The sequence below is a fragment of the Calliphora vicina genome, chromosome 4 (assembly GCF_958450345.1).
Source record: "Calliphora vicina chromosome 4, idCalVici1.1, whole genome shotgun sequence".
NCBI lineage: Eukaryota > Metazoa > Arthropoda > Insecta > Diptera > Calliphoridae > Calliphora > Calliphora vicina.
In genome coordinates, this window is record NC_088783.1 from 110,446,322 (window position 1) to 110,459,320 (window position 12,999).

A 12,999-nucleotide genomic window follows, 5' to 3' on the forward strand; every position below is an offset into this window, starting at 1 on the left:
GCAAAGCAACATTTAATGGGAACAAAAAAAGATATCAATCATAAATATCGATTAATTATTTTCAAATTTATTCACAATTAAGTGAATTCGCTCATTTTCACAAAATTTTAGTTTTTTGTTTGATATACATAAAATTGAGTAGCTAATGTTCGTTTTTTGAATGATTGAATTTTGAAAACATTTTCCCCATGCTATGTGCAAATTTTCGCGCATATATTGCGTTTCAATCGGCTGAGCTGTTTCGGAGTTATAATAACAAATTGATGAAAAAATATATTTTTTAAGTGAAAATAGCTAATTTTTTTGTTTTAAAAAAATCATTAAAAATCGAAAACGGAAAAAATGTTTTTGATTTTTTACTTTATCGCAAAGCCACATGTAATAGAAACAAAATAAGACATCGATCATAAATATCGATTGATTCTTTTCGAATTTATTCACAATTAAGTGAATTGGCAAATTCCATACAGAAATTTTACTTGGATTTCCAAGCAAATTTTCTACAGAAATTTTACTTGGATTTCCAAGCAAATTTTCTACAGAAATTTTACTTGGATTTCCAAGCAAATTTTCTAAAAAAATTTTACTTGGATTTCCAAGCAAATTTTCTAAAGAAATTTTACTTGGATTTCCAAGCAAATTTTCTAAAGAAATTTTACTTGGACTCCAAGCAAACTTTATATAGAAAATAAAAAATCGTTTTATTAAGCAAAAAACCCGCTACAATGTTTAACACTACGCTTAGCGTTCATTCAACTTCTTTAAGCTGCTGCTGCTGGTGCTGCTCTTTTACTGCCTTTGTTAGACATCTGATCATACCTGTCTTAACATTTAGTTGTTAACTGAGCGCCACACTGAAGACGTCATGACAAGATAGATACAAAACCTCAGCGCTTAAACGATCAAGCCAAAAACTTATTAAATTAAAACTTGTATTTGTGTGTGATGGTGGTTAATTTATTGTTGTAAAACCAAATTTAAAAAGAAGTGTATACAATTTCAACATAAGTTTAAGAACAATGAAAAGTATTTAAGAAGATTTTACTTTAAAAGAAAAATAAAATACTACTGACAATGACCCAGTGATCTATAAAATAAATTTTGTAACTTTTTTCAAATTAAAAAAATTAAAAACTAAATAATCATGATGAGTAGTGTTTTAAATCATGACAATCAACAATTTGTTGTGGAAAATCAAAAGCAGCCTCAATTGCCCGATCATTTGAAATGTGGCGAAGTGTTTACTTGGCTATGTGCTGGAGAATTGTATGCAGTGGAATGTAAATTATGTGAAGATCATCCTTTGTGTCCACTATCGGAATTTCCTCAGCATATGCAAGTGTGGCATACTGATTGGGAGCAAACACACAACGATCATGATCATGATGATAATGAAGATCTGCAAGATTCAGAAGATGATGTTAACGATGAAGATCATTATGAGGAACATAATGATGAGCATGCTTTATCATTTACCACCGAAGACAGTGGCTTATTTGAGCCAGACGATTTATTACAAAGCGAAAGAGTTTCTAACCAAGTTTTTCTATACAATGATGAATTGTTAGAACCCTTTGAACAGGTATTAATAGAACACGACAATACCATAGACTCTATACAAATTAGCGGAGATGTTAATGAAGAAGAATGTTTGGAAGAAGTAAACAAACAGGTAGCAGAGGCGGCAGAAGTTGTAGCTGAGAGAGAGCCTGAGAAAAACAATGACTTTAGCATAAATATGACCTCTAAAAACAGAAAAAGTAAACAAATAAAGGTCTCTAACGAAGTAACAGAGAATGAGAGAGAATTACGGTATTTACAAGAAATAACAGAGAGTCAAAGAGAATTAAATGTAATGGAAACGAATTCTTTAACAGAAACTGAAAATGTGAAGGAAAAATCAAAAACAAATTTAAAGAATACAAAAGAATCAAGAGAATTAAGTGAAAATGAAACAAGTGAAGAGGAAAATTCTAAAACTAATAATATTGAAAGAAAAACCAATGAAACAAGTGAAAATGAAAGTGAGACCAGTGAAATTGAAAGTAAAAACGGGGAAAAATATTTTGAAAAGGCTAAAAATAATGTTGAGCCTGCAAAGAAAACCAGAAAATCCTTAAGAAATTTAAAAGAAACTAAAGAACAGTTAAAAGATTTAAAAGAAATGTCAGAAAATGAAACAGAAATAAATGAAAATGAAACAAAAAATAAAAATTATAAAGAAAAATTGAAAGAACCCAGAGAGTCACAGGAACTAAGAGAAAAAGAAACTGAAACGAGTGAAAATGAAACAAAAAATAAAAATTATAAAGGAAAATTGAAAGAACCCAGAGATTCACAGGAACTAAGAGAAAAAGAAACTGAAACAAGTGAAAATGAAACAATAACAAGTGACAATGAAAAGGAAATAAAAGAAAATATAACAAATACATTTAAATATGATAAAATTCCCGTTCAAATACCAAATTCTCCTGATTTATATAAAAATTCTAAACAAAATTTAACAAAAACTAGAAAATCTTCAAGAAATTTGAGAAATAATAAAGAAATTGAATTAAATTTCTTTGGAAATTCCAAAAAACCTCAAAATTTTATAAACAGCAAGAGAAAAATGTCGGAAAATCAAGAGCAATTGGAAGAAGAGGAACAAGAGGAAATGAAACAACCGGAATTGAATGAAAATGAAACACCTGACCTAGAAAAACTTCCAAAATTTGCCAGTACTCCAAGGAATGAAATACCAAGGGCTTCTAAAACAAGAACCACCAGAAGAAGTCTAAGAAAATTGTCCAGAAAGTTCAGCGAAGAGGAATTGGAACATTTGGAAGATGCTGCCAAATCTTCTCTTCATTCAAATTACCCGAGAAATAAAAAATCTAAAAATAAATTAGAAAAGCCAGCAAAAGAATTAAACGAAGAGGAAGAGATTCACGAAAAAGAACTAAATATTGAAGAGAATATAAATGACAATGAATTTGAGCAACAAAACTCCGAACATTTTGAAGATTCTCCAAAATCTTTATTTTCTTCAGTCATAAATTGCCCAGCAAAAGAATTAAACCAAGAGAAAGAAGAAGAAATCCACGAAATAGAATTAACTATCGAAGAGAATATAATTGAAATCGAAATTGAGCAACAAAACTCTCCTAAAACTAGACAATCAAGGAGAAAACCTAGATATTCGGGAAGTGAAGCTGAAAATGATGAATTAAGCCCGCCTAAATCCCCTTTGGTTCCCCTTGAAAAGTCTACAAGACTGAGTAAAAGATCAAGTAAAAGAAAAAATACATCCCGAACAAATATGCTTCCATTAAATGATAATCTTACACCTACCAAAAGAATCAGAAGAAAAAGTTCCTGTGGAACCTCGGATATTTTAGAAAAAACTACAAAACAAACTTTGGTTACTCACTTTTTTGTGAATAAAAGCAATAAAACTAAATCTCCACATTCCGAAGATTTGGAAACTTTAATTCAATCCTCCAGAATTTCGCCACAATTTGAGGAAAACTCTATTAACACTCCTTTAATGGAAGAAACAGACACATGCTCTCTTAATTCTTATATTTCTTCAAATCCTTCCTCCCCAGCCAAACTTTCCTCTCAGGGCTACTACTCTTGCGGCAAAGACAGCTGTTCACCCCTGCCCAGTGAACCCTTGTCTCCACTCTCCCCCATTACAGAAGAGGAACATTTTGAATTCTATGCAGCCAAAGAGAAACTAAACAAACATCATATTAGCTATTTAATACAACTGTACCAGGAACATAGCCACCTATGGGATCAATCCCATTCCAAATTCTGTGAACCTCAAGAATGTCGGAAATCCTGGCAATTGATTACCGATCAATGGAATGAGTTTTGCAAACGTCAGTTCTCTACAGCCGAAATACGCATACGTTTGGTTACGCTCTGTCAACGTTATGTGCAGGAAAGAGAACGTCTTGCATTGCAGGGAGAACTAGATGAATTTGCCAAATTCCCCTACTACGAACAAATGCAGTTCCTGGAGCAGCAAAAGTCTTTGCAACAGCGACGTGAGCAGCAGGAACAACAAAATGAAAAGATTTTGGAAGTTTATCAAAATTTTCCGCTACTGTGGCATGTCAGCCAATATAAAGTGCGTCAGGCCAAGCAGAGGGCCGAGGCTTTCGAGAACATTAGCAAGACTTTGAAAATGGTGGGTTTAAAATTGTCCTCTATGGCGGTGCAAAAGCGCATACGTTCTCTAAGGAAATGTTATCGTTTGGAGAAAATACGCTTTTTGCATGCCCAAGTGGAGCAGACGCAATTTCAGCCTAACTTCAGGCATTATGAGAGAATGAAATTTCTGGATAAACATATAGATCCCTTCAGCTGTCGTATTTGCGGGAAAATATTTGAAAATTTACCGGGTTTCCGGGAGCATTTGGAGGAGGAAAATCATGGTAATGTGCTGCAAGGAGATAATGAAAATGATGTAAAAGGAGAGGATAAAGAAACAGGAACATGTAAAGAGACTATGGATACAGAAAAGCAAGACTCTTTTCAGGTTAATGAAGTACTAAACAAACCTATTGAAAATGTGGCCGATTATCAGAATTCTGCTACTATATTCATTAATAACATGGATTATTATACCGAAGCCGATAATAGTTGTGACATTTTGCAAACATTTACCCCTTTGGCCTGTACCCCCAATCCGAACTTGGATCCTGTTACTAATTTGAACCTGGATTCTTTAGAAAATAATAAAGCCATTATCCAGGAGGTGTTAATATTTCCCTGCAACACTCCCGCTGAACCCATTATAGATTCTTTGCATATAGAAGATCAATTAATGGAGGAAATTATGGAAAATGTTACTAATGATGATACATTCAGCAAGCAATCTTTGGATCATGTAAGTTTTTAAAGGGAAATTTTATATTTGAAATTGTTTAATAATGATTTTGACTCCTTTCAGTTCATTAACTCGGTCACTAATTGTGAGGAATTGGGAGAAAATAATGTTATAAATGAGGAGATTTTTACTGCTGTTGATATGTCAACGGAAAATGTCATTATTTTGGATCAACCAGATGTAATAACAGATCAAACTTTGGATGTTCCAAGTCCTCAAGCAAATGATGAAGAAATGATATCTAAAATGATACCAGAGATCAAGGAAACTGAGCAGAGTTCCTTAGAAAATGTAAGTAATTTAAAATTTGAAAAGATTATTAGGTATTAAAATAATTACTCCTTTCAGGCCTCTTTAACTTCTCAATGTACCGACTTTTCTGAGGATCTGAAGTTAAATCCTGAACCCCTAGAAATCCCCCAGCCAGCCTGTAACGACTCGGATCCTGAATTTCACTCATCTGCTGATATCTCTACCATACCCTTGCCCGATCAAGAAATACACAAAATGATCGAACTATATCGTAAATATCCGCAAATCTGGAATCCAAATCATTTGGATTATAATTCAAGGATTTTAAGGCGACAGGCCTGGTGTACCCTCACAATGGAATTTAACTCGGTAGTGGGTAAACAATTCTCCTGGCGTACATTGCACCGCAAGTTGACAGACTATTCCAAGTACTATAAGAAATTGATAACGGAACAAAAGGACTACGAGGAGTTGGAGAATAAGTGGACTTTTTATGAGGATTTCAAGTTTTTGGATGATGTGGTAAGTGGGATTTTCCAATAAAAGGGTATATATTATTAATAAACTGCTTTTTTAAAAAAGGTAGTAAAATACTGCTATTTTAAAAAAGTAGTAGAAATACTACTATTTTTTGAAAAATTTGTGTGAAATTAGCTAAATCTTAATTTTTATTGCTTTGGAAGCAATTTCTAAAAAAGTAGTAGAAATACTACTATTTCAAAATTACAATATTTATGAAAAATGTATGTTTGATACCTGAAACTTATTAAGGAAACTGTTAAATTTGTTTTAATACTAATTTTTTTGGATATAGCTCTTTTTTTAAAAAAAGTAGTAAAAAATACTACTATTTTAAAACAGTTAATTTTTAGGAAAATTAAATTTTAAACAACATAAAACGTAATTCTGAATAAATTAGAAGACATTATAAAAAAGTAGTAGAAATACTACTATTTCAAAATTAATATTTTTATGAAAAATTTGTGGTTGATATATAAAATTATTAATGAAATTGAAAAATCTAATTTAAATTAGCTAAATCTTGATTTTTATGGTTTTAAAACAAATTTCTAAAAAAGTAGTAGAAATACTACTATTTCGAAATTTTAATTTTTATAAAAATGTATGTTTGGTACATGAAACTTATCAAGGAAACTGTTAAATTTGCTTTAAAACTGATTTCTTTGTGATATAGTATTTTTTTAAAAAAAGTAGTAATAAATTCTACTATTTTAAAACAGTTAATTTTTAGGAAAATTTAATTTTAAACAACCAAAAACTTAATTCAGTATAATTTAGGAGACATTTCAAAAAAGCAGTAGAAATACTACGATTGCAAAATTGCAAAAAAAAGTCAGAAGGCATTTCAAAAAAGTAATGAAATACTACTATTTAAAAATTAAAATTTTGTTTTCAAAAATTTGTATTTAATATATGGAAATTGAAAAAATCTAGTTTAAATTAGCTAAATCTTGATGTTTATTGTTTTAGAATAAATTTCTAAAAAAGTAGTAGAAATACTACTATTTCAAAATTGCAAAATTAATGAAAACTTTATGTTTGACAGCTGAAACTTATCAAGGAAACTGTTAAATTTGCTTTCAAACAGATATTTTGTGGATATTGGACTATATTAAAAAAGGTAGTAAAAATACTACTAATTTAAAATAGGTAATTTTTAGAAAAATTAAATTTTAAACAACCTAAAACTTAATTCTGAATAAATTAGAAGACATTATAAAAAAGTAGTAGAAATACTACTATTTCAAAATTAATATTTTTATGAAAAATTTGTGGTTGATATATAAAATTATTAATGAAATTGAAAAATCTAATTTAAATTAGCTAAATCTTGATTTTTATGGTTTTAAAACAAATTTCTAAAAAAGTAGTAGAAATACTACTATTTCGAAATTTTAATTTTTATAAAAATGTATGTTTGGTACATGAAACTTATCAAGGAAACTGTTAAATTTGCTTTAAAACTGATTTTTTTTGGGATAGAGTACTTTTTTAAAAAAGTAGTAAAAATACTACTATTTTAAAATAGCTAATTTTTAGGAAAATTTAATTTTAAACAAGCTAAAACTTAATTCTGATTAATGTAAAAGACATTACAAAAAAGTAGTAGAAATACTACTATTTAAAATGGGTAATTTATGGAAAAAGTAGTAAAATAATACAATATTTATGCAAGAAATTAACTAAACAATTTATTAGATATATATTTTTGGAAAATTTAGTAGATTTTAAAAATAGTAGTAGAAATACTACTATTTAAAAATTGCAATTATTAAGAAAAATTTAGGTTTAATAACTTAAAACTTATTAAGCAAACTAATAAGTTTGGTTTTCAAACAGATTTTGTCTTTATTGGTTTTGAAAAGATTTTCTTAAAAAGCTTGATTTTTAAACAAAATCGAATGAGTCTTAAAATCTGCTAAAGAAATCAATTTTCTTTAAAACATACTATTAAAAAATATAGATTTGTTGTAGTATCTTATTCTTTTTGCTTTATTTTTACAGCTTGCCGTCCATGACGAACTACAGCGCAGTGTCCATCATCGTGATAACAATTTCAAAATCATTAATATCTACGAAACTCTGCCCCAGCTGTGGGACATTAAACATCCCGACTATAATAAACACTCCATTAAACAGCGCAATATCGAACTAATGTGCAACCGTTTGCAAGAGGAAAACAATCTTCAACTAACCACCGAACGTTTAAAAAATCGCCTGATCGAGCTTAGAACCCAATATCGGGCAGCCAAAAGGCAACGTTTGAAATGCGAAAGAAATCAACAAAAGTTTGAAACCGATTTTGTGTTCTATGAAGCCTTTAAATTTCTCGATCCCCACATAGACCCCTTTATATGTGAACAATGTAATAAAGAATTCAAAAAATTAACCGACTACAATCGGCATCTAAAGCGGGAACATAAAAAGAAAACTATAGTGAAACTAGGCCCATTTTCGGTATTACCTCTGGAGCCGGGTGTCGACATGGCATTGCAAAATGTTTGCCATATCTGCGGCATTAAGTTTACCAGCCGCAGCAATTTGGTGCACCATGTTAAGCGTCACGAGGGCATACGAAATTACGAATGCAACATGTGTCCAAAAAAGTTTTTCGCCTCTCACTCCCTCAAAGTACACATAAGATCCCACACCAAGGAGTGTCCTTACACATGTGAAAAATGCGGCATGTCTTTTGTTAGTGCCAGCAAATTGAATCAGCATGCTAAGAGGCATTTTGATAAAAAAGATTTCCAGTGTGATTACTGTCCCAAGAGATTCTATTCGGGTTTTGAAAAGGATCGTCATGAGAGGAGACATTTAAATATCAGAGATAAGGTGTGTGATATTTGTGGTAAGACATTTGTGGCGGGCTCCTCGTACTATACGCACATGATGTTGCACAGTGATACGAAACGTTTTGGATGCGATAAATGTGAGATGAAATTTGCCCAATATGCCGGGTTGTATAAGCATAAAAAGAGACATCATCCGGCATAAAAAGGGAAGGGATTCCAAATAATTATTTTTAGACATTTGTTGACTGTCATAAAAAAGGCAACATTTTCCGAAGGCGAAAGCAAAATGTTACCCAAAAAACGCCTTTAATGTTAAGTTTAAGAATTGACATAAACAAATGTTTCTCTTTATTTCTATTAATCAATTTTAGAAATAAGAAATAAAGAAATTTTCTTTATTTCTATTAATCAATTTCTAGCAAAATTAAAACAATTTAATACAATTCTATATTTAGGTTAAATCTAGTGGAATTATAAACTAGAATTTATATTTTAAAAAACCTTCATTTACTACTAAATTAATTTATTTTTAAAAGTAACTTTAGAGATCAGAAACAATTTCTTAAAAGTTTCTTAAACTTAAACTAGTATTTTAGTTATTTTTTATATATTTAGTAGGTAATTTAATATTTTTTATTAGAAACAATTGTTAATACATAAAAGTGCAATAAGTAAAAAATAGTAGTAGTTTTGATAAGAAATGCTATTTTAAATAAAAAAAATTTAAAAAAAAAAATACCCTGATTGTTTAATTTGAATTTTACTTTTACACCATCAATGTTGAATGTTAAAGAATCAGTCTTCTAAATATCCAAAAAGAATCGTCTTTAAATCAGAACAGCCTTTTTGAAGCAACCGAGGAATAGATGGGTCGATTTTTTGCACGAAAACGTTTTTTGTTACGTTTTAACCTTTTCAAAACGTTGGTTTATTTCCTTTAAATAAACTGGATACTTTTGATTGCAAATAAAAGCCGTTTAGTAGTTTAAAAATTGTAACAACTCTTTATTTATTTAAAACTAGTTGATCGCCCCGACTTCGCCCGGTAGCATTTACTAATGTTAGTTCTTCAAAGTTTCTCCAAACCACATACACCAGCCTGTTCTTATTTGCAAACAAAATATCTAAATTTGTACTGCATACTTTAGGGAGTTTTTTTAATTACAGTTGACTGGACTCACAAAATAATAAATTTCCGAGTTTTACCCGGAATTTTTTAATTTTTTTTCTTCAAAAACCATCTCCTGAAAATTTTGAATCGAATAAAAAAAAATCAGCCAAATCGCTCCAGCCGTTCTCACGTGATGACATTACATACATGGACCATTTCATTTGTATATATATAGATGTACAATAACAGAATTAACCTTCGCTTTACCAAAGGTTTTTTATGTACATGGTTTACCAATACCCACCCGGGTGACACTACACTTCTATAAATATATGCGACGAACGAAATTTTAAAAATTTGAAAAAACCTTATAAAAAGTTTAAAATGTTTCTATTAAATTCTATAGAACTCTAAAATTTGATCAGTGAGTATAAATTTCATTTAAATCGAAACAAAATTAAAAAAAAATGTTAAACCAATAAAAACGATGTGGTCACCCGGGTGGGTATTGGTAAAGCGAAGGTTAAATAGTCGCTTAGTGTTTTTATACACGTTTATAAATTCACAGAAATACAGACACACTTTATATGGTACAAGAATTCACTTAAAAATACAGCACACTTTAAGGCACACAGTTGATGTTTATTCCAATAGCGTCTGTGATAAACTCACTAACGACTGCAACATCTGCCATCTGCACTCTAGATTGTTCTTTCACTGTCAAAACTCGTATATTCGAAGCCTAGAGCTTTCGAATACACCCGCCATCTCTGGTGAACTTTCCACAATGTTCTTTAACTGTCAAAGCTCGTATATTCGAAGCCTAGAGCTTTCGAATACACACGCCATCTCTGGTGAACTTTCTACAATGTTCTTTAACTGTCAAAACTCGAATATTCGAATTCGATTATACGAGTCGCAGCAAACATTCATCGTTGCCTTACTTACGATCAATGATCAACTCAAAGCTTTAATTTAATGTTAATAATGCCCACAGATATGTTACAGTTTGAGAGGCACTGCTATTTGAAAGCATTATGCAACTTTAAATCAGCCGTTAAAATCGTTATATTTGAATTCAAGTACAATTTCGTAACAATATTAAAAAATATCGAACCAAAAATTTACACAAATCAGTAAAACTAGATTTTGTAAATATCGATGCATTTTTGACAATATCAGTCATACAAGGTCCAATTCCGGAGATCACATAAATACTTATAAGCCATGGTAGGCGTTCATATTGTTCAGGTTACGATGATTTTCGTCAAACAACCCGAATGTGAACAAAAGAGCGTAATAGAGCGTAAAAATACGCACAATTCATTCAGTTTCTTGATGTTGTTGTGGATATTTTATTTTTTACCCAAAAGAGCACACAAATTAAATGCCTCTTTTTGCCTACCAATGCTTATAAGCCTCTTATAAATATCTTTATCGGGCTGAAATTCGTCATTAATAATCCTAATGTCCAGAAAACGATAGGTAGTCATCTTGACGTGATGCAGAGGCTTAAGTGCGATAATCTGTGCTGGCCATGCTGGAGGGGACAGTTTAACTTGAGTTTGCTGTCCCTGGTAGGGTCACCCATTCCAGAAGGGCACAAAATGAGCACGATACCATGAACTACCCTCCCCCTCCGCCTGGTAGCGTCCTTCCCAGTGAGTCGAATGTTACTGTAACCCAGACTAGTCAGGTGACTATACCGGGTCAGACTAGTCTGCATGCTACTGAGTCGTAGGAGGGCTGACTGTGAAAAATATAATGCAATAGGTGGTAGTGACGCAAGCGGCAAGTTGCCTCTGGACTAGGGATATGGTGAAGCAAAAACTGGTAGGAGTGTTCTGAAAAGTTCTCAAAGGGAACCTAGCTACACCTCCGCAATGCGATGATGCTGGTAACAGGATGATGGTAACAGGGTCACGTGAAGTTGATATCTTGTGTAGATGAACGCCCTCAGTTGCTACTTAAGACGGCTGTCGCACCGCTGAGTGAAGTATGGCCGGGATCTAGGTATAGATTCATAGCTAAAATTACAGCTGAACCATCTAGCCTGGAGGAGATCTTGAAGATTCTTCAGTGATGTAACCCGCAGCTTCCAGCACACTATTATAATATTGTGAAAGTTACGGAAGCTGGGGGATCTTCAAGAAATGTGATCGTTGTCCTGAACAAGGACTCTTTGGTGTTGCTAAGGAAAAAGCAAGGGAAGGTGTACTATGGATTTGGTACGAGCAACAACAAAGGCGATACCTCTACAGGTCATGGTCCAGGAACTTCGTGTCCACCAGTATCAGATCTGTGCACTATATTTGAAGGGCTTTACACTCTATTACGCTAAAGGCGCAGGTAAAATTAGATCCTGTACTCTGGCTAGAAGCTCTTTGAATATCTTCATTATATCTGATTATAGCAATGAAGATACAGTAGCAGTCTCACGGCTGATATCAAGGTACATGGCTTATGACAACGGATACCATCCGAAAAAAAATCGAATGAGTCCAGAAAACCTATATTTATCTGTTCTGATGCCAACTTGCACCACATTATATGGGGTAGCAGAGACACCAATACACCAATTCAATTTCAAACTTAGTAGTAGTTTGGAAGTACACAGAGAACACAGATTCGTGATAGCAACCGAATTTGTTGCCAATCGAATGGTAGAATCAGTGATCGAATTTTACAGCGTTGGCTAACAAATTTTAGAAGGGATAATAAAAGTTTGGTTACTTCAACCGAAATTCTTCTTTATCAACTGACTTTCTGTTGATAGAACCGAAAAATTCTATGCGTGCAACCGAATCAATCTATTGGCCAGAAATTCGGTTCTTACTACGAATCTGTTTTCTCTGTGTAGTAAATAGAGGTTCAGAACCAGCCTTCAATGTTTCAAACAGATGTAAAGTACTTGACTTAACGCTTGCGAGTGCTGAGCATGATAGTATGATTACAAATTGGGTTATCCCCAAACAACTGCTCCTTATCTGATCATCAATATATTGATTTTAATATTGGTGTAAGTGATATGAGTGATTGTAAGTAGGGACGATATTGAGGTAGCTCTAGGAACATTGACGGAAGCGTTTCGAACGGCTACTAGCCTGGACTGTAAGGCGACCATACGCAGAGGTAGGAATATGCCTCCTTGGTGGAACCCTGAGTTAACTCTGTTCCGGTGAATTAAAAGCAATTAAAAGCATCGACATGGTGGACGAGGTGTAGATTCGTCTTCATTCCGAAAGGCGACAAGGCGACTCACACTAAACCAATGGATTATAGACCGAGTAGTCTTGCATTGTTTCTGTAGCAAAACCCTAGAGAGGGTTATTGACGTACACTTGAGAATGACTATTCCAACGGAATTCATCTCTAAATCCTAACATGCCCATACATGGTTGGTTTCATTGAAGAATCGCTACCGCATAAGGAGTATT

General features: G+C 32.4%; 1 protein-coding gene across 1 annotated transcript; it reads left to right on the forward strand.

The window, feature by feature from the left end:
• Positions 1 to 1,144: 1,144 nt before the first annotated feature.
• Positions 1,145 to 8,653, forward strand: LOC135958675 (uncharacterized). The gene is made up of 4 exons (XM_065509565.1): positions 1,145 to 4,882; positions 4,946 to 5,173; positions 5,231 to 5,656; positions 7,661 to 8,653. The coding sequence occupies exons 1-4, from the start codon at positions 1,145 to 1,147 to the stop codon at positions 8,651 to 8,653; spliced, it is 5,385 nt and encodes a 1,794-aa protein (XP_065365637.1).
• Positions 8,654 to 12,999: the final 4,346 nt, after the last annotated feature.